This window comes from Metschnikowia bicuspidata (genome assembly GCF_001664035.1).
Source record: "Metschnikowia bicuspidata var. bicuspidata NRRL YB-4993 chromosome Unknown METBIscaffold_2, whole genome shotgun sequence".
In the NCBI taxonomy this organism is placed as follows: Eukaryota; Fungi; Ascomycota; class Pichiomycetes; order Serinales; family Metschnikowiaceae; genus Metschnikowia; species Metschnikowia bicuspidata.
The window spans coordinates 2156870-2180514 of NW_017387732.1; the positions used below are offsets into that span (position 1 = coordinate 2156870).

At 48.0% G+C, this 23645-nt stretch overlaps 6 protein-coding genes and 1 non-coding gene across 7 annotated transcripts; 4 read left to right on the forward strand and 3 right to left on the reverse strand.

Moving 5' to 3' along the window:
• Positions 1 to 66: 66 nt before the first annotated feature.
• On the reverse strand, positions 67 to 3828 carry SAC3 (Sac3p; the record flags this gene model as incomplete). Its single annotated transcript, XM_018857215.1, has 2 exons — positions 67 to 2175; positions 2296 to 3828. The coding sequence occupies 2 exons, from the start codon at positions 3826 to 3828 to the stop codon at positions 67 to 69; spliced, it is 3642 nt and encodes a 1213-aa protein (XP_018713004.1).
• Positions 3829 to 5510: 1682 nt separating this feature from the next.
• METBIDRAFT_39159 (S-adenosylmethionine-dependent methyltransferase) lies at positions 5511 to 6443 on the reverse strand (the record flags this gene model as incomplete). The annotated part of the gene is made up of 1 exon (XM_018857105.1): positions 5511 to 6443. One exon carries the CDS (start codon positions 6441 to 6443, stop codon positions 5511 to 5513), a length of 933 nt encoding a protein of 310 aa, XP_018713005.1.
• Positions 6444 to 9792: 3349 nt separating this feature from the next.
• Positions 9793 to 10893, reverse strand: HOM2 (aspartate-semialdehyde dehydrogenase; the record flags this gene model as incomplete). The annotated part of the gene is made up of 1 exon (XM_018853963.1): positions 9793 to 10893. One exon carries the CDS (start codon positions 10891 to 10893, stop codon positions 9793 to 9795), a length of 1101 nt encoding a protein of 366 aa, XP_018713006.1.
• Positions 10894 to 12033: 1140 nt separating this feature from the next.
• On the forward strand, positions 12034 to 12107 carry METBIDRAFT_t101. Its single transcript has one exon. It is a non-coding gene; the product is annotated as a tRNA-Val (tRNA).
• A 2427-nt stretch (positions 12108 to 14534) lies between these two features.
• On the forward strand, positions 14535 to 16157 carry POB3 (FACT complex subunit; the record flags this gene model as incomplete). The annotated part of the gene is made up of 1 exon (XM_018858786.1): positions 14535 to 16157. The coding sequence occupies one exon, from the start codon at positions 14535 to 14537 to the stop codon at positions 16155 to 16157; it is 1623 nt and encodes a 540-aa protein (XP_018713007.1).
• Positions 16158 to 16332: 175 nt separating this feature from the next.
• Positions 16333 to 16893, forward strand: METBIDRAFT_154500 (uncharacterized protein). Its single transcript, XM_018854598.1, has one exon. The coding sequence runs from the start codon at positions 16508 to 16510 to the stop codon at positions 16796 to 16798; it is 291 nt and encodes a 96-aa protein (XP_018713008.1). The 5' UTR covers positions 16333 to 16507; the 3' UTR covers positions 16799 to 16893.
• A 3678-nt stretch (positions 16894 to 20571) lies between these two features.
• ECM3 (putative ATPase) lies at positions 20572 to 22626 on the forward strand. Its single transcript, XM_018855844.1, has one exon. The coding sequence runs from the start codon at positions 20756 to 20758 to the stop codon at positions 22478 to 22480; it is 1725 nt and encodes a 574-aa protein (XP_018713009.1). The 5' UTR covers positions 20572 to 20755; the 3' UTR covers positions 22481 to 22626.
• The last annotated feature ends 1019 nt before the right edge of the window (positions 22627 to 23645 follow it).

Below are 23645 nucleotides of genomic sequence, written 5' to 3' on the forward strand. Positions count from 1 at the left end.
GGCGATGGAGTTTTTGAGAAAAGTGGCAGCTTAGACAGCACAACCTCTGCTCAAGTAATCTGCTCACTAAGCCCCAGCGCGTGGATTCTGTGTATGTGCCGTTCTGGATTTAGGCCCGGGCGAGCCCATGGGCGTGCTTTCTTCGATGACACTGGCATTCGCAAAAGATCTTAGAAACGAGGCATCACGCGCGGGAAGAAAAGTATTGTTTCCCAAAATCGTGTTGTTATAGTTCATCAACGTGTGATTGGCGAAGCTCCCGTTTGGTGTCCGGAACACGCCTGAAAGATTTGTCAAGTCCCCGTTTCTATTCGCTGTAGCATGCGCAGATAAATACCTCCGTTTCTGTAAGTCCCGGGCCCTCTTCAAGATTTCCGCCTCTTTGGCCCGAAGAGACGCTGAAGCACTCTCCACCTCCTCTGTCGAGGAAGTCGGCTTCTCCGTATCGAGGATGGCCTCTTGAAGCTTCGAATGTAAGACGCGCTTTTGAACACCTCGTTTCGAAAGCTGGCCTGTGAATCTTTCACCCATGTCATGAAGAAGTTTTTGTAAATCTCCCGTGACATCCGCCGATGGAGCAGACATGTCACTGATGTTTATGTTTTGAACACAATTCTCTGTCTTCATGAGTTTGTCTGTTTGAAGAAGCTCTGATTGTTTCTCGCCCAGTGTGCCACTGCTCGTGATATCCCACACAAGAATAAGAATCTGCACTTTATAATAAGAAAATCTATCACAAAGCTGGATGATTTTTGACAAGATGCCACCGTCACGCCTGAGTTTTGCTCCTAGAGTTTTATACCTTGCAACTTGTTTATCTTCAAGAAGTCCGCATTCAAATATAAGAAAAGGCGTACTGCGAAAGGACTCCTCATTCACGAAGTTGGTCTTGGGAAGGCTGCGAAATGCAACTCTCAAACCCTTGGACTCAACCTGGTTGATGTAGTGAGACTTGTCCTCACTAACAGATAGGGAGAGTTTTGTATTAAGCCATTTCGAATAAGACGAGGCCCAATCTTCCGCAATGACGATACAATTGAGAGCAACAACTCCGGTATCAAGCCTCGTTTTCACATCTTTTGAACATATTTCGACAAATTGCGCGAGATCAATTGGTTCCCATAGCTGCTGTAATTGTGTTTGCCTCTCATTCATATCCTCGTAGCTGGTATTAGCCCTCGCTAAACCCGATGATATTCTCCGTTTTGCAAAAGACGTCTCCTCCCAATTGTTAGAGGCTTTGCGTTTGAGGGCAGGTGTTTGGAAGGAAAGGTTCTCAACCTCGCTTCTCCTTTGTCGTTTCGCCTCGTGTTTCTTGTATAGGTTTCTTCCCACAATCTGAAGCCCAAAGATTGCTCTTCTCTTCAAATTCTTCTCGTAAAAAACTTTTGCAGCGCTCTCTAGCATCGCCTGATGCGTTTGTTCCGCAAGAAAAGCCGAGTAAAGCTCATCTGCAAAAACATCTATTAATCTTTGTCTCTCATTGGCTCGAATCTGCTTCTGCATGGCCTGGGTAGTGATTTTGTGGAGCTCGGTTTGGACGATATCTCTGACAAGGTCTGTGTATACCGAATGGAGCGCCCTAGTGAAAAGCTGATTATCCTTGAGAAATTTTGGTTTTACCTGAGGAGGGCTTAAAGCCGATGGTGGTTTGAGGTTTGATGCCAGACTGGTATTCATTGTGTCGCTAGCACCACCAAAAGTGAAAACGTTTTTGTTTTCTGAAGCGTTGTTTTTCGGCTCCGGTTTTGTTTTGTCTTTTTCTTTAAATTCATTGACATTCATGTTTTTATTTTTCTCTGCAGCACTAGAAGAACCTTCGAATGCCTTCGAGGTAAGCTGAGGCTTATTGGTAACTGAGGCTCCGAAGAGCGATGAAGATTGTGCAGTTTGCTTGTGTTCAACTGAATTTGCAAATTGAACATGCTTTTCCTCGATTCTCTGTATCAGAGAATCAGAGTTTTTCTGCTGTACAAATGCGGGGGTCGGTTGGGCCGGGGCCTTGGAGTTGCCTGTAAAATCAAATTTGGGAGCGGTTGAAGCCTGTCCAAATCCGTTTTGCGATGATACTGAAGACGCCGTCTTGCTCTTCAAGAAATCGGAAAGATTAAAAGAGCTTCCCTGAGTTTGTTGGTTTGTTGCGGTACTGGGAAGGGCACCAAAAGCCGATTTTGACTGCATAGGTGGGAAAGGTTGTGCTTGACTGGGCACTTTTTGGCCTGGTATGCCAGTGTTTGTTCCGGTTCCTGTAGCATTTATGTGTGACATGTGTGCCAGGCCAGATTCCTTCCTAACATTCTGTTGGGCGACGATTTTCTGGAGCACCTCATCAATTTTAGCCCGGTCCATGTGGAGGTCTGCATTCGAGTGTCCACAGTTGACAAGGCTTTTTATGGCTTGATTGCGTAGCCGGTAGTCAAGCTGCGGCGAGTAGGCAGGCGACTTTTTAGGCTTGTCATTCAAGGAATTGAGCTTGTACTTCAGTTCTAGTTTCTGTTTGTTGCAGAGATCCACGTGCAACTCGCCATGCTCCTCGAGCATATCGATCTCGTAATATTTGACGAAATCCTCGAGTTTCAGAAGGGTGTCGAAGCCGAGCATCTGGCGTAGAGACTCCGCCAGAAACGCCTTGGCCTTGGTGTGGTAGGACCGAGACATCGACTTCAACGCATAGAACCGGATCTCGTTGAAGTGTGTTTCTAGCAAGCATGCTAATAGAATCGGGGTGGACTCGTTATACACCAACTTGAAGAACTCCACAAACAAATTCACCGCTCCGATCTTGTTCACGTAACCACGCTCCACTACGTTACTTTGCGACATGATCATGCGGAAGCGAAGCGCAAGCTGCACCTCTGGGCTGTGGAATATATAGTCAGGCAAAGTCTGCACTTCCCGCTCCAATTCGGGGTCTCTGAAATGACTGATCAAATGATACGCCCGGAACTCGGGCTCGTTGGGGCATTGGCCGCCGTGGTTCCGCACATCCAGGTAGATTTCTGTCAATGTTTGAAGAGCCTTGTTGAACTGCTCGAGCTCCTGCTGCTGCGAGTACTTGAGGTCGCTGCCAGCCATTATGTGTAACGACAATAGATGGATTCGTACAATGCGTTCATTGCAGTCAATGGCCTCCGGGCCGTAGTAGTTCTGGTAGATGAAGTCCTGGCGAATGGACCGTGTTCTGTCCCAGATGAATGAGTGTGTTTCGGGCAACTGTGGAAGTACCGTGTCCACGATATAATCGAGTGTTTTCATTAGCACAGTGGGCGGCCGCACGTCCGAAGGCATGGGAGGCGGCTGGCCGGCGGCCGGGCGGGAAAACGCCTTGACGGCCCGTTCTCGCGATATACGCTGGGTGACCGGGTCTTTTTCAAGCGCCTTGACGTTGTTTTCGAGCGACCGGCGCACGCGTTCGAAGGTCGGGCACATGTCGAGGCACGTGCCTTGGAAGAAAATGGCGTCGTTCAAGTCCTTGGTGATGTTCTCGGCGTCCACGAGCCCCATTTCCTCCATCTTGGCACGCTCTGTTTCTCTCATTTTCTGGAACTCCTCGTATATGCCCAGGTAGTCCGAGCCTGTGTTGGCGGCCTCCATCTGGAGCATTTTATCCTGGTTCGCCTTTTCCCACGGAAGCTGTTTGAATGGTGGTGCAGCAAGGAGACGCGGCTGGACAAGCATATAGCGAGGCACGGGCCGTGGCTTGGCGGGCTGTTGGGGTTTCATGAAGCCGTACTGCGCCGGGTCCGGGAAAAGCGGCCCTGCAGCGGCCACCTCCTCAGGGGTGTATTTGATCACGGGGTCCTTTCCCCTCTTGGGCAAATGTCGCATTTGTGTGGTTTCCGCTACAGGTTCTGTCGTGGGCTGCCTGTGCTTTATGTCCAGACTTGCGGCACCAATGCCAGCCGCATGATCGGCTTTCTTCGCCGGATTTTGCGACCTCAGGGGCTTGCCCACATTTTGGTTCCGTGCCCCTGGGACCCCTTGCCGCTGGCGGGCCTGGCGTGATTTTAGCCCTTGCAGGGCTGTCGAATTGGGCTGCACACTACCGCTTGGCTCGACACCAAACTTCGGTTTAGAGGGCGCTGATGCCTTTCCCGCCGCAACTGTACTTTGACCTCGATTGCCGCTGGATACTTTCTTCTTATTTCTGGCAAATTCCGACGTTTTTTGCGCAGAACTCCGGGGCCCAGTTCGTTTGGGTGCCGGCTGCTCGGAAGTCAGGGCAGACATCCTAGCGGTGCAGGTGATTCGATGGACTTGGGCAGCTTGGTGATCCCAGTGCTGCGGTCGCCTCGTATTGCAGATCGGGCTGTGCGAATTGCCGAGAGATTCACGAGAGAGCCGGCGCACGAATTGATACGAGATGCGATATCGGGTTTGGCTTGACGTTAAGCGTGCACTATCTGGGAGCTCATAGCAGGCCCGTGCGCAAGTCACGTGCGCACAAGACAGTGGCAGTCCTTTGGACTATCGGCATATTTCCAAATGTTTGGCTATTGAGCATAAGGCGTGTTGAGGAGCGGAGAGGCTACTGGCAATTTGCCTCGGCATATGGTGTTTCATCAGATTTTTCATGGGTGGGTCGTTTTTGCACGGAACGCTCGATTACAGGGTATGTGCGAGGGTCCCGACCCGGCTTTGTTTGTTTTTTGTTTTGTCATATTTCTTTGGTTTTGTTTTGTTTTTGATTTTGTTTTGTTTTTGGTTTTGTTTTCATCTGGTTTTCATTTTGTGAACTATCAGAAGGTTTTGAAGTGACATGTGGTGATCTGGATGCTCGCATACATTTCCAAGCATGCCAGACAGGGCACTGCATCACTGTTAACAGGAAACGAGTCTTCAAAACAATGACATGACGATTTCCAGCAAGGCACACTTTGAAAAATGGAGTTTTTTTACCTTGACACCCCGCCACGACCAGTTGGGTGTGGCGGTCAAGCAACCGAAGAAGCCACTCCAAGTGATTCGGAGTCAAGTACGTCAGGGCCAGGCTATGCCTTTTCCGAAGTGATGTACAAGATCTCGAATTAGGGGCACTTTTCTGTATCTCGTGCAGGCCACCACAGTCCAACCCAGGGCGTCATTTTGCCAAAAACGTGGGCCAGGCGCAAGGACCAGCCGGCGGTCGCGGCATTTTCAAAGTTGAACGTGGAGAAGGCCCCAGTCAACCTTCCGATAGACCCGGGCACACGGCGAAGACCAAGGCTCCGCAAAACTTGGGCCCGCGCCTTGGGCCAGGCAAACGGGCAGGTTGTCTCGGTCGCCAATTCTTTCCGGCTTAGGTTCCTGACCCGCCTTCGCTCACCCCAGGTCCCATCCTCAGATATGCTCATCCCAAGTCCCATCCTCAGATTTGCTCATCCCAGGTCCCATCCTCAGATTTGCTCATCCCAGGTCCCATCCTCAGATTTGCTCATCCCAGGTCCCATCCTCAGATATGCTCACCTCAGGACCCACTATCAGATTTGCTCATCCAGATCCCATCTGCAGATTCATCCCAGATCCCGTCCTCAGACAACATCACCCCAGATATGCCCACCCCGGATATGCTCACCACAGGTCCCCTCCGCCTGCCCCTCCGCCTTCCGCTTCCGGAAACAGTACACGGCAAAGCCCTCGATGAGCTCGGGCGTGAGGTGCTCGTCGCGGACTTGGAACACACGCAAGCCCGCCTGCAACGCCCGCTCCAAAAACTCCTCGGTGATGGCCTCGTCCCGGAGCTGCATCGCCACCACCGCCACGGTGTGCTCGCACATCGCCAGCGCCATGCACGCGAGGAAAGGCGCGATCAAGTAGCTGTTGTAGATGGTGTCGCAGGCAACCACCACGTCCGCGTGGGGGCGCCCCGTCAACTCCGCGAACCGCCGTGTGCCCGGCCCCGGGCCCTCCCAGTCCAAGGCAACAAAATCAATCTGGCTCCACTTCGCCGCCGCGTCCAGCCGCCGCGGCGCGTGGTCCCGGTCCTTGGCGCACGTGTTGCTGTCGTACCGCTGGGAAACCACGTTGGCCCGGAAGTTCTGCTTCATGAGCTTCAAAAGATGGGCCTGGTCGGAGGCCACGTAGTGGCCCACCCGGGGCCCCACCACCGCGGCTAGTACCGCACTCACGCCGGCGCCCAACTCCAACACCACGCTGTCTTTGTGGAGCACCGCCGCCAAGGGGCACGGGGCAAACGCCACTGCCCAGTCGGCAAAGTACAGCGCCGTCTGCCAGCAAATGAACCCAGTGCTGGACAGCTGCGTGCCGGAGGAAAGCGACAGAAGCAGCTGCTGCACCGACAAGTCGACGCCTGCCCTGGGAAGACACACGTTGATTTTGTCTGCGGACTTGTCCACATATCCCAAGTGCTGGTGGGCGCACGGCCGGTGCTCGGTGTGCGCGGCGAACACGTGCTCGTACAAGGACTCGTGGGAGATTTCGAGGAGCGCGGCGGCATTGATCATTGTGCGAGGCTCGGGGAAAAAAAGGAGGTTTGGGGCCCGCGACTTGTGGTGATGCCTGGGTCGCGACACGATGTTTTTGCGGCCATTGGAGCAACTGAGTAGGTGGGACGGGGAGAAAAAATGAGTGGCCTTTTTTTTGAGGATTGGGAAGTTGCAAGACTATTGGGTGTTTGAAGTTTGGAAGACACATTTTGAATAGGCGAAAATTTGGGAGACAGATTTTGGGTATACAGGGATTTGGAAGACAGCTTTTGATTAAACGGGAATTAGCAAGACAGTTTTTTGAAAACAGGAGTTTGGAAGACAGCTTTTAATTAAACGGGAATTAGCAAGACAGTTTTTTGAAAACAGGAGTTTGGAAGACAGCTTTTAATTAAACGGGAATTAGCAAGACAGTTTTTTGAAGACAGTAGTTTGGAAGACACGTTTCGAATAGGCAGGAATTTGGGAGAGAGTTTTTTAGATAGACAGGGATCAGGAAGACAGATTTTGAATAGACGGGAATTAGGAAGACAGATTTTGAATAGACTGGAATTAGGAAGACATTTTCGAGTATTAGGACTTTGGAAGACGCATTTTGAATTGACTGGAATTAGGAAGACAGATGTCAATAAACAGGAACTAGCAAGACAGATTTTAAAAGAATTTGTAAGACAGTTGAGTGAAGGTCAATATGAATGACGACAGTTTTTGAGCTCAAAGGCTTTGGCTTTGAAAGACGATGAACTTTGAATCTATAGAGCTTACAATGACGACGATTTTGGTTATATAGATATTTGAATGAAGAAGCATAGGACCAAATTATGAATATTAGTATGCTCAAAATAATAATGGAAGTGATAAAATTTACTAACAACAAATGAATGAAAACCTTTTATTGAACATTTTTTACTGATATTGTATGGTTACCTAGATTTTTACTTTCGGCTACTGTATCTTTACATCATAGTTTATGACTTTATTTGTGAGATATGCTGATGATTTTCTTAGATGAGTTAAAACAGAGATAATGGCTAACTTAATACAAAAAAGTTTAATGAATTTTCCAAATACTCCTGGTGTAGAGAACCGAAAACTACACAATGAAGAACTGAAAGTAAAATGGACTTTTTAGGTAGAGATCATCATCATATCAAGGCTGAGAATCACAGACTCAAGGCTTGAGCACAAGACGCGATGAAGAGGCTTTAGTGTCAAATATCTCCATGACAACTATCGAGTAGAAATTAAGTGCTGGAAAATATGGCGGAGTGACGCGCAGGAAAGGTGGTCGATACAAAAAAGCGGCGTTAATTAAATGAAAACAAGCCAAAACAGTTTCATGCAAGATTGCGAGAGGCTGTAATAATCTTCCAGTCCTATGCACTGCAAAACTTCGGATGTACACTCAAAGCGTTTTGAATAATTTGCAGCTGGAGGACATGTCAAGCAAAACAAAACAAAGACTGTGCTCATAGCTTACATCACATCAGTTACTGGTCCTGGGTTGTCTTATTTCAGTTCTTAAATATCGCCGTTTTGCTTAATTGAAAACATAGTTGTGGGTCATCACTTTCCGTCATAGAATTCAGTTTCGGTTTCTAGAGGAAATGAATCATATCTCGAGCCGGGCATTGTCCATTGGTTTAGTCACGTCAGTCCCATTGAAGACTCCTAACATTCGACTTTTCTTGGCACTAAAGGGACCAGAAGCAGTATTCCGATGTTGGTGTTTTTTTCTCTTGTACACCCAGCAATGTCCAGTTCATTTATTTGCAAATCCTGTAACAGTGCAACTTCAAGTTGTGTATTATTGTCATGACTGCAAAATGTAGACCTGCATATTTCATTTGTTGCAAGTATTTCTCATTCAAACGTTTGTCGATGATGACATTTTCCAATTGTAGAGTTAGTTCTATGGAGCTAATTGTGCTAGCAGCTTGTTTTAAACATTGATCTGGCTCGGTTTCATATTCTGACATTGACCCCGAAAAGCTCCCCTAATATTGATTCCGAATCTTGTGCCTTAATAAACCTAGTATGCATATCATTAGAAGAGAGGATTGGTGTTATCATATGGCACTAGGGGCGGCAAGGAGCATTGCCCTCTTCATAGTCTGCCCAGACCAATGTGGGAATAGTCAGTCTTAGCGAAGCCACAAAAATCTTTCGTGACAGTTTTGCCCTTCAACATACTTGTCACTCACACCATCTATGAAAACTAATATTGACAAATCTTGAAGCACATACTATGTGCGCTTTAACACTTAAATCATCTTGTGTAATTCTTCTAAAGCAACGGCCTGAACCGTACGCCTTGGAAATACTATAGGGAACTTGAAATACACAGTCAGCCATTACTGAGTCTCCAAGATACATGCATATTCGTTCCTCGACAAGCAAGACGGCAACGACGGTGGCTCGATGAGCCAATAAACACCATAGATTACTAGTTTTTCCTTTTTTGAATGCCCTGGCCCGACAAAATTTCTTCGTGTTCAGAGTCATACAGCTAATACTCTCAGATGAGCTCACACCCAAAACTCTTCACTCACAAATTGATTAATCCTATGTTATAGCTTGAAACCAGGGAAGCTGTGCACTAGGCAAACAAAGACATTGTGCTCACTTGTTCAAGTTATTCATTTTCATCAAATACTGCGTCCCACCGTGGAACTCTCAGTCAAACGAATATATCGAGTTTGAGAATTGGTAATAATTCCACTTTTTCGAAGTGCAATCAAAAATTTGAAATCATCTTTCGAAATTATAATTCCTCACTTGACTGCTTGAAATATCATGCCCATAGAATTAAGAGTAAGCCTCAAAAGACTAGAATCCCAGATATCTTTGCTTCCGAAAATTTCATAATTCTGCTATGAGTCTCTTGCAAAGTATTATCATGACTATTCACTAATTCAAGTCGAGAAAGTGGCATAGCTGCCTGGAGCTAAGATTTTTCTAGAATGGAGTCATGGTGGGCATGCAAAATACCAGTAAAATAGATTCCGCGTCTATAACTTTCTGCTCCTTACATCATCAAACTATGAAGAATTTTAGCTAGCATGATAGATCACTCTTTATGCACTAATATTTGACCTTATATGGCACGCAAGTGCGCTGAAGCTCAAAGAGAAGCAAGGGCATATCTTATCCATAAAATCCTTTCATCACGCTTCATAGTAGAATCACAAAAGTATCTAGAGAATTTCGCTGCTGCCTAGAGTTCAAGCATTCCCCGAAGCGCCCATCTGCACTTCGCAGAACACTCACTATTGACACCCCCCTGGTTCTTTCCACTACATTAGGCAACTTCGAGCCCAGAGATTATGACGTCTAGATTTCTAGTTCCTATGCACACCCGTCACGCTCAGTTCAACACATTCTTGGCCTTCAAGATCTCGGCTATCAACACGCCGGCACCAGCGGCACCAATCACGGTGTTGTGCGACAACACCACCATCTTGAAGTCCAACACGGGATCTTCTCTCACTCTGCCCACGGAAACACCGTAGCCCGCATCTCTGTCCCTGTCCAATCTGGGCTGTGGTCTGTTGGTTTCCTCTAAAACGTGGATGGTCTGCTTGGGAGCCGAGTGGCAGCCCAATTTAAACGCCTCACACTGGTATTCGGCCAAGGTTGCCTTGATCTGGTCCACAGACGGCGCGGGTCTGGAGGCAAATCTGAACGAGATGCACTCGGTGTGGCCGTCGCTGACGGGAACACGGTTGCACTGGGCAGAAACCTTCATTTCGTCCTCTGGAATGAGCGCAAAGCCGTTTCCATCCGCAGAAACGCCACCCAAGATTTTGCGCGTCTCCCACTCGATCTTCTCCTCCTCGCCACCGATGTAAGGCACGATGTTGTCCAAGATATCAATGCCCGAAACACCAGGCGAGAAGCCGGCGCCCGAGATCGCCTGCAAAGTCGTGGTGGTGAGCGCGTCGATGGGACCAAACGCATCCACCAAAGGCTTCAATGGAGCCACCAAGCCTGCCGTGGAGCAGTTGGAAATACACACAATAAAGCCGGGTCTAGGCTTGCCTTCCTTCTTGGCCTCCTGCACTCTTTTTTCGACCACAGACATGTGCTCCGGGTTGACGATCGGCACGATCAAAGGCACGTCTGCGGCCCTGCGGAAGTTGCTGGCGTTGGACACCACGATCTTGCCTGCAGCGGCAAACGCCGTCTCGATGTCGCCGGCCACGTCGGAATCCAACCCAGAAAACACGATTTCACACTCGGCGAACCTGCCCTCGGGCGTGCACTGCTCAACCGGGATGTTTTTGGCAAATTCCGGCATCAAGTTCGTTTGTTTCCATGTCACGGCATCCTTGTATGGCTTGCCGGCAGACCGGGCCGAGGCTCCCAAGGCATAGAGCTCGAAGTCCGGGTGGCTGTCCAAGAGCAAAGTGAACCGCTGGCCCACAGATCCCGTGGCGCCCAAAACACCTACTTTAACCAAGCCCATTGTGTAGTAAAACGACGATTGGTGGTATATTAAAAGAATGAGGAGGAAAAGATCTTGAAGTCTGTGGAAAAATACCTGAGTCTGTTGAGTCATTCGTCATTTCGCGTGGTTTATATGCACTTTGCCAGGCCGTCGACACGGCTGCAAACAGTGCGCTAATACGTGGTGGTCCATGGCACGTGGTTCTCCGCCAGTCAATCATGGAACTATTTGCTTGGCTGATTAAAGTCTTATGAGGAATCGGAAGGTTTTCAAAAAGAGCGCCTTGTGGATTTCTTGTTCCGTAGCTCGATTGAGACTAAGTATACGATGCCATCTAATCTTGGGTACAGGCCATGCTCGGACTTGCTACTCTGAACCGCTTTAACGTATATGATATCAGCCACTTATGAATATTCCACATTCATTTACACACTGTTGGGAATGTATTTATTCACTGTGTTCATTACATATGTGATTCTATGCCAGCTTGGAATATTTTTGGGGGAGTGGCAACTTGGTGCTTCGAATCTTTGGTACGCATTAAGTGAACGTCCTTGGATCTATAACTGCATAACTTATGCACGCAATGGGCGTCCGATAGGAATACAGGCTTTAGATTCTACTTTATACGCGTTTTGAGATGTGGAAACAAAACATTGTTCCTGACCAATAGATAGATAATTCATGTTGACTCGCCTCATTACCACAGTTGTCCATAACCCATAGTTTCTGACATTACCCTCTGACCGCCATTTTTTTGCCAGATACATCTGATTAAAGAAGCAATACAATAGTATATAAAAGCCTTTTGATCGCTCGCAGATACGTACCAAGTGTCGAAACTCGACCCATCCCCTTCCGTTAGTCACGTTTTTCTTTTCGTTTTTTTTTTATTTTGGGTAGATTCATCTGATTAAAGGGGCAAAACTATATAACTAATATATATAAAAAACCTTCAAACATATATATTTAAAGTGGCAGAAGCTCCTCTTGTATAGACATAACATATGATAGCATACCTCAACTAGTCTAGTCGTACAGCCTGGAATATTTTTTGAACTAATCTATTTGAAAAGAGACATTTATCCATGTGCACTATATAATCCTCCTTCATCAATGTATTATGAAATAGTATCATACCACACAATGTCGAAGTCTGGTTCTGTGGTCTAGTTGGTTATGGCGTCTGCTTTACACGCAGAATGTCCCCAGTTCGATCCTGGGCGGAATCAAGTTTGTTTTTTACCTCTCAATCGATTGATGGCAGGTTAAAGTAAAGCTTCATTAGCATCTGTTTATTGTTGCTTGTGCCCCAGTGATGCATATGCACAAGACGAGAGATTTTTTGACCCTAAATATTGAGACTGACTAAAAGTTTGGCGCAGATGTTTCGTGATTTTATTCCTCTAATCATGAATAATCATCGTAATAATTCACGAAAGCAATCTAAATTGATAAGATGATACTTGCTATTTAATTTCCCAAGCTCAAGGAGAGTCAAGTACCGAAGAATCATACCACTGCCATCATCACACTGTGTTGAATCCAATCTGTCTCTTCAATCTGGGCACTTACACGAGCTATTTTGGCTGGATAGACGTTGGTATTTTTTTCAAACCTCTTGAAATCAGCAACGCTCTTCAAACACCAAAATCAAGTATACTTGCCTCGCAACGTAGAAGAAGGGAAGTTCTTGCACGTCTGCACATTTCACCTCAGTATAGGGAAGGTGGTATAGTCCTCATGGAGAAACAACAGGACGGTTCAGGGTATATTACGGTCAACTTCTTTCAAGCTGTCTGTCGACTCTTTTTGTGGAAAGAGTTTCTAATAAGGTCCAAGATCGTCTTCGAAAATGAACATGAAGTACATGAAGAACATCATGAATCTCTTAAGAAAGCTCAAGCGAATGACTGGGGGGAAAAAAAGGAAACAAAGACACGGTCTTTATTGAGGAGGTTTGAGTATGAGCCGATGGTTGGTGAGTAAGCTGCGGTTCTGTTCACTGTCCACGCCATTTGCTCATTACCACTTGTTATGAGTGTGGGAGTTGTTGTTCGGGTTGAATTGCTAGGTTTGTGAATTGATACGTAAGAGAGAAGGCCATTGGCTGCTGGAAAATAAGTAACATAATCATAAAATCATGAATACCTTTTGACCCCATAGGATGGTTTCGGGTTTGGGATCCATAAGCAATGTAGGAAGATCAGTCCTCGAGGCAGTATATTCCAGGTTTATTCTGTTCTCACCGTGAAAGGTGTTTTGTATTTTTCTCGTCTCTGGCGAGACACTTTTTTCATGGGATAGATCTTGAAGAGTACCGGGCTGTTTGGGTAGAAATGCACCAAGGCCCTTTAATTACTAGAGATTCCAGACACATTACTGGAGGGTGTTTGGCTACTCTAGCTGCCCGAGTGCTGCAGAGTCGTTGAACAGCCGTGACTGTCCGGGTTTGGCTGCTAAATTCCGTCAGTGTTTGTGTGTTTTGAATTGGATGCCCCTAGCGGTGTTCTTGGTTCAAAGGCTCGTTTAAGTTCCACACTGGCAGATTGCCCGTGAAGGTGGCTCTCTAAATACAATGGTTGTTGTTTGCGATGATGAATTCTAGGATGTTTGACTCCCATGACCGTGGATATTACAACCAGGCCGGACTTTTCGTGGTGTATCTATGTGACCCAGCTTGATTGTTCATTTTAACTGTTTGCCTGGTCAGGCCTTCATCTGTCAATGAGCCGTGTGACTGCTCAGAGCTGTAGATCTGTGAAGGACCATTCATGGTTGCTATTTTCAGTATACTCTTTGACTGTGCAACTGTGGTCCACTAACACGACTGGAGTATTCGTGGCTGGCTCATGGCTGCGTCTTGCATGGCTGGGTCTATATTGCATGGCTGCGCATGGTCGCAGATATATTAAGCACAGCTTGGGCTTCCTGCCTTTGTTCTCCAAAATGACAAAATCGGGCAGAGCAGCCTGGCTGTTCGTGTGCATACTCACCAGCAAACTGCCGGATTGCTTGTGGATGCGTCGCCGAACTTCCTGGCTGTCCCTTGGATTTGCTACTCTTGTTTGTCCATGGCCCGTGGATCAAATTAACAGACTGCTGGTGCTGAGCAGAACAGCACCTCACCACCAGCATGCCCAAGCCTTGGCTGACCGCGTCCCTCAAAACGCCTTGGAAAGCCTACCCCCAAAAAAAAAAGCCAGTTTTTTTTTTGCTGCTGCCTTCTCTGGCCAACGTCATGTTAAAAGCACCACAGCGGGCCTTGGCCCCAGGGCCTCTGGCGCGCGTCTCGCGCAGGCCGGGCAGTCTCATGGGTCCATGTCGCCCCACCATGGACCCATGTCGCCCCACCACGGACCCAGCTAGGCCCCACCTCGCAGTCTACACCAGGCGGCCATCCAGCCAAAAACAGACGAAAACCAAAAACAAAAACCCAGCCGGCCGCCAAACACCCACCCCAATCATTTCCGGCGCCGCCCGCAGCAAATCCTCGTGTTCAGCCCAAAACCGGCGCACCCCAAAACCGGCGCCCCAGGGCCGCCAGCACCCAGGCGCGCCTCCTCCATAGAGGCGCCAGGGCCACGAAAAAGACCACCTGCCAACAACCCGCTTCTCCCAGCGCCCTCCCCCAACACCCCCCAAAACACCCCCGAAACATGGTCAACATCGACTTTGAGAAAATCCACCTCAACCAGCTGAAGCTCAGCGGGCGCATGCGGATCGCGGACCTGGGGCTCGGCTGGAAAGCCGCGTCCACCGCCGGCGCCCCGCCAGCTCCGCCGTTTTTGCTCCCTTCCGAGGAGCTCTTGGGCGCCAGCTGGTCGCGCGGGCTGCGCGCGTACGAGTTGCGGGTGCAGACGAAAAACCAGGGCGTGTTGCGGCTCGACGGCTTCGACAGCGAGGACTTCCTGAAGTTGAAGCAGGAGTTGCAGCGCAACTTCCACTTGGCGATGGAGCACCGCGAGCACTCGCTCCGCGGCTGGAACTGGGGCTCCGCGGACTTGGCGCGCAACGAGTTGGTGTTCCAGGTGCACAACAAGCCCAGCTTCGAGATCCCGTACCTGGAGGTGACCAACCTGAACCTCACCGGCAAGAACGAGGTGGCGCTCGAGCTCACGTTGAACAACGACGACAAGGCGGGCGACGAGCTCGTGGAAATGCGCCTCTACATCCCGGGCACCGTGGCCAGCGAGACCACCACGACCGTGCGCGCGGACGACGGCTCCGAAAAGCAGGAGGACGGCGTGGAGGAGGCCAGTGCCGCGTCCGTGTTCTACGACCAGTTGAAGGACAAGGCGGCCATCGGCCAGGTGGCGGGCGAGGCCGTCGTGTCGTTCAGCGACGTGTTGTTCTTGACGCCGCGCGGCCGCTACGACATCGACATGTACCCCGGCTCGTTGCGCTTGCGCGGCAAGACCTACGACTACAAGATCCAGTACAAGCAGATCGAGCGCGTCTTCTCGTTGCCCAAGCCCGACGACATCCACCACTTGGTCGTGTTGCAGATCGACCCGCCGTTGCGCCAGGGCCAGACGCGCTACCCGTTCTTGGTGTTGCAGTTCACGCGCGAGGAGGAGACCGAGTTGGAGTTGAACTTGGCCGACAGCGTGTACGACGAGCGCTACAAGGACCGCTTGAAGAAGCTGTACGACTCGCAGACCCACTTGGTCATGGCACACTGCTTGAAGGGCTTGACGGAGCGCCGCTTGGTCGTGCCCGGCGCCTTCCAGTCGCGCTTCCTCCAGGCCGGCGTGGCGTGCTCGCTCAAGGCCTCCGAGGGCTACTTGTACCCGCTCGACCGCTGCTTCTTGTTCGTCACCAAGCCCACCGTGTACATCCCCTACTCGGAGGTCAGCAGCGTGACCATGTCCCGCACCTCCACGGGCGTCTCCGCGTCGCGTACGTTCGACTTGGAGGTCAACTTGCGCGGCGGCAACCAGACACACACCTTCGCCAACATCGACAAGGAGGAGCAGGAGACCATCGAGAACTTCTGCAAGGACCGCGGCTTGCGCATCAAGAACGAGGAGAAGATGGCCAAGGCCATGTTGGCCAAGGCCATGACCGAAGAGGCCGACGACGACGACGACGACGCCGATGTCGACATGGGCAGCGCGGGCGAAGATGAGAGCGACGACGACGACTTCGGCTCGGGCTCCGACTCCGACGTGGCCGAGGAGTTCGACTCGGATGCGCCCGCGTCCGACTCGGACGCCGACATGGAGGAGGCCGCCGCGAACACGGACGAGCGCCCGCCCAAGAAGAAGGCCAAGAACTAGATTCTGGCGAAGAAGTCCGGAGCCTGTCCGAAAAGCCAAGCACTGGGGCCTGTCTTAAAGGCCAAGAACCGGAGCCGGTCTTGAAGACCAAGACCGGAGCCTGTCCAAAAGGCCAAGAAATACACGCGGACTAGGTTGCTAGTGAAAAGACCACCCGAAATGCGGTGAGGCGCTGTTCGTGGCCGGCTGGCCGCTCTGCTTCCATTGCCTACCAGGGCATCCAAAACTTGAAGTTTTGCCCTGCCAACGTGCTGTCTCGACTGCTCAATCCGGGCCGGCGAGGTGCCCTTGATAGGTGCCGGACCTCCCAGACCAGTGACTTTCTTGGGTGGCCCTAGCAGCTTCCGAGAATGCCCACTGGAAAGATGCGTGTTGTTGCAGAGAAATGCTCGAAACAAGCCGTCACAAGACGATTCTCGCCCATATGCGCGGATCACTGTATATTGTTTTCCCGGAATACATTGCCGTTTCCAGGCCTCGAACAGAACTTGTGGCGTTCAGAGAATTGGTCAGAAGCAAAAACCCTTTTTCCTACCCGTCCCGTAATCTTGATCGCTGCGGTGCATACCGCTACTGTGATTTTGCTAAATCGAAGATCTTGCATTACTGATGTAGGCAGATTTTACGTCCTGTCTTTATAAGGGGCTCTCCAGAGGTCGATCAACTGTGCAAAATCTGCCCAGCTCACATGCCCAAAGCTTAGATGATATGTCGACAGAAGCACCAAGAGTGCTTTTAATAATTGTGAATAATGACAAGGCGAGTAGCTGTAACTCTAGGCATTGCTAAAGCATTAATGAACATGCCAGATTCCAGTTCTGTCAAAGTACGATGATAAATGTGACCTTTCTCCTGTTGCTTGGGAAACTTTTGTTTTTCATTTCTGTTATCAAGGGCAGATTCTGTGAGCTCAAGATACAGTTCAGAAGAGAAATCAACAAGAAGTCACCCACCCTCTGTACATGGGTGAGCAAATTCTTCTCATTCCATAAGCAGAACTTTTTCGTTGTTACTCGGCTTCAATGAATCAACTCAGAATCTATGCATTTAATGACTGTGTGGAGAAGAACTACGCAGCTCTCACTGAGTAACGGCTTCTATTCGTGTCCCAACATTAGGAAGCTATAGCACTAGAATGTTCCTGTATGAGACAGCGCGACATTTAACGGTTTCTTCATCACAGTACCCCAGAATTATACAGACATGAGCACTTCAAAAAGTTCCCTGTTTTGTTGCCGTCGCTCCAAGAACTCCTAAACTCTTGTGTTTTGTGTTGCGGATAAATCTCTTGAATTTCGGTGTTTGACAGTTCACGGGGAACTGTATCCTAGCTATGAAACTCGGGTCGAACTATAAAACGTCATATACAGGCTCGCTTAATAGGCGAACAACAAATTCACCCCACGTCGTTCCGACGAAGACATTGAGCAGTTTGGTGCATATTGCGTTGTTCAGGAGTCTTTGAGATACGGGGAAGAATAACTGGTGTAAAGATGAATCAGTCGAGTCTAAATTGACTGGCGCAAGACAATTCGACTCTACGGAAACGCAATGCTTCTCCATGAAGTAGACTTTCCAGGCACTTGCCTGTTTTTTCATATCTTGACGTTGACTGACGCTACAGTTTCTCTTTCTTTGTATTTTATCTAGCCATCTGTACCACTACTTGGGAATGAGACCCCAGCTGGTGCAAAATACTCCATGTCAGCTCAGATCTCAGATATCAAGCCGGTATCTCTAGCCCCATGTTATATGCACATTCGAGACTGCATGCCCGGAGGAGTGCACATTCTTATCTCCGCAATGAAAAATGCCTGTTCATCAGACAATAAAAAAGTACGCATTGCATACTGCGTTTCAACTGTGAACTCAGATCGAAGCAAGCAAAGCTTTCTGTCTGCTTTTCTTTATATAATAGGAATAGTAAGCTCAAAAAAGCCGACAAGTCACCCTTAACGCTTTGGCACCTTGGGCCAGCACCGCACTGCCCAAACAAGCAACCGATGTGTAATATGCAGGATATATTGGCCAAATTGGCAGGCTAAAGCCCAATTCAGAGATAGGCCAGCATTCCAGTTCACTCGAGTGCCCAGAAAGTCATGGCCAGGAAAAATTGTATATCATTGCCCGATACGGCCCTTTTCCAAACTTCCATCTCTTTCTCTCCATTTCATATAGTGACAGGGTTTCTCTCCTTTTTAATTTCTGAACCGTCCCACAGTCCTGAGTGAAGCTTGTTTTCCGTGCGTTTCACCATTCTGATATCGCACCCCTTCCTCAGCAAGCCTGATTTGAGCTACGACATATATAGCCATAGAGTTCCGAATAAGAATTCTCTTTGAGAAGAAATCATCCATATCCAAAACACCGTTTCTAGAACCGGTTCGGCAACAAACGAACAGAGAATCTATTAATTGGTTACACTCATATTGCCTATTATGCAAGTCTCCCCCACGATACACAGGGTGGATCGTATTCCCAATTTGAGCTACCGTACCACATCCGAAGAAGACTTGGAAATTCCCAAGCGCTCGCCACGCAGACCACACATGAGCTTTGCCGCATTGCAATACGATTCCTTGAAATCCTACGACATGCTGCTGCCCACATTCCACGACACTTATTCTAAGCGCACTGTTTCCCGAAATAGCTCCGCTGGATCATCCATGTACTCATACGAGAACGATCGTGTGGATAAACCACAGCTAGATACAGCTCTCGTGGAAGAATACTTGGACGAAATCACCGGCGAAAATGAGATTTTCAGTGTCGACAGCGTGGTGACAATCGTAAAATGCCATGACCAGTGGGACTCGAAAAAAGTGGCATTTGTTGCCACACACTGAGTGCAGTTTAGTCTGATGTCATGATAATTGACAGAGGGGCGCAGGAGACTCTTGCATCCCACTTCAGCTGTGTTTAGGGTGAATCAGTGGCCATGATATTTATTCGTGGTTGGCCCTTTATTTTCTTGTTTGGTGAGTGGTGTACCTGAATGTGCTTTGAGAATTCACTCTCCCACCTTGGTATGGACAAGAATTCTCGTCCATTGCATTCTTTTTGATACCCTATTGGTATACCCTTAAGTAGTTTTCCTGGTTTAATTTTATAACGTTAGAAACTTGTACTGTCCTTGGCTTTTCCATTCCCCACAAGGATGGACTTCGGGGAATACTATTTGAGCGCACGTGCCATTGATTCCTCGGGCGTGGATAGTTTTGATTGTACGATATCAAAGCATTCTTTTTCTGAAGCCCAAGGCTTTCAAATGCCATTATTTCACACAAATTGTAAAATGTTGATTTTTTTTGGGAATCTGCAACGCTTTTGCTCCGTAAATTCGTCCAAGTTTTGGATATTTCTTTTAGATGAGTAAAACCTTCCATTCTCATGATCAAGGAAATGTGTCTGAAAAATCAAATGTGAGCAATTTAAATTAAACTTGAAGCTGGATAACAATTGGAACATTAAATTGTTAATTGAATAGTTTTTTTTTACGAAAATACCATTATTCTGAAAACAAAGAGTCGTAGATCATGAATTCCGCCTTTGCCCAATCCGCTGCAATCGGCGCGACATTTTCGCAGCCTTCCACTTTCAATTAGTGAAGCCGCTAACTATACGAAATTATTTTTGGTTAATTTTATGACAAAGCGCGGTTTCGTTTTATCCGTGATATTGGGAAAAATTGGAGGAATAAAAGCACTATGTGTATCTTACTTCGAGTCTATGCTTAGAGTTCTCGGATATAGCACTATCTGTATCTTTCTTTGAGTCTTTGCTTGAAGTTCTCGGATATGTAAAACGGCTGGGACACAAAGCCATCTTGTAGCTTCATGGAAGGTAGTTCTAAGTATACTTTGATTCTAAAAAATGACTTTGATCTTCTTTAGGAACCTCATTAGTATTTGTATAGCTCACCAAATGTGTTTCTATCCAAGACAAGCACAGGACTTGTAGGACTACATGCAAGCCACCGAAAAATGCCGGGTAACCCCCATTTCATTTGGATAGAGACAATAGCAAATTATTGGAAATGGTTTATAAGCGACACTGCAACTGTTTTCATCTGTCTGAATGGCTCTTGCTTGCTCGCTCATTGGTGGAAAGCACCAGCTCCTCTCGGACCAATGCGATCATTTTTCAGCACACGTCTTCAAATAAAAAAGCCACAAGCTCATAGAAAAAGACAAATTTGAAGCTTAAGTACGAAGGTAATGAAATAAAACTCCTGGTCGTCCCCCGAATCGAATGTGTCAAAGTAACGAAAGAACTTGAGGCATCCGGTGCATAGGTTATCTCCATGCAGAGGAGAGCGCAAGCCTCGTTGTAACTCCACCTGCACACTAACATGGTAAGGCTCTAGTTCCCGCGCACAATCGATGACTCTAAGCAGGTCCAGAGATAGAGTAGATTTTTCGAAAGGCGCTCTCTAGTTCCAACTCATCCGCAAGTTCTCAGCGAATATCTCATTTTCAGGCGCCAAAGCGAAAAAGCACCAAACTCATTGCTCTATCCCAGGAGAAGAGCCGACAAATTCACTCGCATCCATTTGGCTGTCCGTTGCATTGGAGCCTGTTGCATATTAATGAGCCCTCATGTCTGCTTCACTAGGGCTTGTCATTTACTCGGCAGTTAAGCCGATCTTCAAGATCTACTTCATTATCGGCATGGGCTTTTTCTTGGCCAAACGCAATATTTTGCCGGTATCGACATGCCGAGACATTTCTGATCTCGTCGTGACCGCGATCATGCCCTGTTTGATTTTCAACAACATTGTGTCTTACTTACAGAGCTCAGACATCAAGTTCATCGGCATAGTTTTTTTTGAGGGCACGCTTCTTTTTTTCATGGGTGCCATGTTGGGGCTTCTCACCCATTATGTTTGCAGGTCTCCCAAGGCATGGTTTGGTGGACTTATATCCGTGGGCTTGTTCCCCAATATCTCAGATCTTCCTATCGCGTACTTACAGACCATGGCTAAAACAGATAGTCTTTTTACCAGTGATGAGAGCGACAAGGGCGTAGCATACGTGTGCATTTTCCTTGCTGCACAGGTCTTCTATCAGTTCAGCTTGGGGCTTTTCAAATTGGTGAGGTATGATTTCCGGGATCAGCTTGCCAAAGCCGATGCGGAGCAGGAAGTAGGTGGGTCTAAACTTGAGGCTACATCCACTAGCAGCGAGTCATTGGTATTGCCCAAGCCCAAAATCCCAGATGCCACCACAACCTATTCAGACGACTCGGAGTCAATCGATTCCGCCGACCCTGCCGAGCTCGAGGCCAAGTCTTTCTCCGAAGAGGGAGCACAAACAGGGAATACCCAGGATATCGCATCTGAAAAGGAGATGTCTGGGAAGAATCCGGAAGAAGAAGCCGAAGAGGAACCATCCGAAAAGAAGATACATGAAAAAGAAACACCTGGAAAGGAGGAATCACAAAATGAAACCAGCAGCCAGCTCTCCAAAAACATGACGCACATGTCCGGCCTGTGCTTGCGTAGAAGGCGCCTGTCCAGCTTCGTTCTAGATAATCCGCTTCACATGACTCGTACCACCGATTCGTGTCTGGAAATATCCGAGGATATAGGAGATATTATCCACGAGTACTCGGAATTCAAGAGGCTCAAAACTCACGAGCTGCACCGGCTGCTCAACGCCACGGAAGACAGAAGAAGCGACGAATATCAGCTCGAGGAAGAGCTGCCAGTACCTACCCGGTCATTTGCTCTGCGGCTCAAGAAAAATGTGATACTGACGCTCAAGAACTTTCTTGCACCCAATTCAGTGGCACTCATAGTCTCTCTCGCCATTGCCATGTCGCCACCGCTTAAGGCGCTATTCGTGACCACAAGTTTCCCCATGCCACTGGCGCCGGACGAGCAGCCGCCGCTTTCTTTTGTCATTGATATTGCAAGTTACGTAGGCGCTGCATCTGTGCCTTTAGGTCTTCTCATACTAGGGGCCACGATTGCGCGCTTGAGGGTGACGGCAATTGTGCCTGGATTCTGGAAAACTGCCGTCATGATCACTGCATGTCGATTGATTGTTTTGCCGATCTTTGGGGTTGGATTGACCACTGGTATCTACAAGGCCGGCTGGTATGGAGACGACAACTTGATTCGCTTTGTCAGTGTGTTGGAATACGGACTTCCCAATGCCACGGCGTTGGTATACTTCACCGCATTTTACACGGATCCAGACTCGCCCGACCATCTCCAAATGGACTGCTTGGCTATCTGCTTGATCGCACAGTACTCGGTCTTGTTCATATCGCTACCTTTCCTTGTCACCTTTAGCTTGAAAGTCTCGATGGGGTTTTAAGCGCGACAGATTCCTTTGGATGATAGAAGCTTTGTTGGAAAAACATAATCGGGACGAATGATTGTTACATGTCCTGAAAGACTTAGGCTCGCGGAAAGGTCTTCGACCGGTGCATCACATAGTGGGTTTGATTGGGAGAGTATGCGGACAAATTATTATTGCATAAAACAAAGTATTGGAAAATGGAAAAAGGGAACGAACGGAAAGGTTATGATCTTAAAGTGTAGGTTGTGATAACTCTAGAGAAGCAACGGTTTATTGCATGCATGTTGGCAAATGGGAGCTTTGCGAGGTGACGTAGGAAATTGATCAGTAGTGATGCCCGAAACTTGTGCTCATATAGCAGCTTAGACTGTGGAACCCCAGAAAGAAGGGAAAGTTTTTGTAAATGCCGGAATTGAATAGTACCGATTTACCCTAGTGGCGTGGGATTTCAATTGGAGCCAGATTCCGACACCCGTTTCAAAATACCAAAGGAATATGTCAAGAATGTCTGAATTCTTGGTAACCTGTCACTAGCTCATTGCATGTTTCCGAAAATCTCTTGGCCACAGCTCATCCAGCACAGGGGCTAAAGATAAGATCTCTGCTTCATGAGCCTTACTGTATAGCCCATCCTCACTTCTTGAACAAGCCAACGAAGGTTACGTTGTTTCTTTAATACGTCCAGTGGAGCAACTATTTAATTGAGATTCATTGCCATTGAAAAGCCATTTTTGGGCACCAAAGTTTTGAAACCTTACAATGATTGTAAAGGTGGTGCAAAAACTTGTTCGTGGGATTGCTTTCAAATATAGTTGGCTTTATTTCTAGCATTAGGATCCTTCTTACTTGGGGGTGTATACGACCCATTGGAATAAACACATGATTGTGAAGCCATTCCTTACCAAACTTTCGTTTGCCTTACCAATTTCCGAGCAGGGCTCAGCAAGCCTTCCAGTTCCTTTTGGTGGGAGTGCTTCTTTTCTCCCCTTTCTTATAGAGCGCAATTTTTTTTATTGATAGATTCATCTTATTTGAGGAGGAAAACTATACAATAAAACATATAAATAACCTTTGAATAGCCTTCAGATACTTACCGAGTGTCAAATCTCGGCCCGCCCCCTGCCGTCAGTCACGGCCTGGGCGGTCCTTTTTTTTTTTTTTTTTTTTTTTTTTTTTTTTT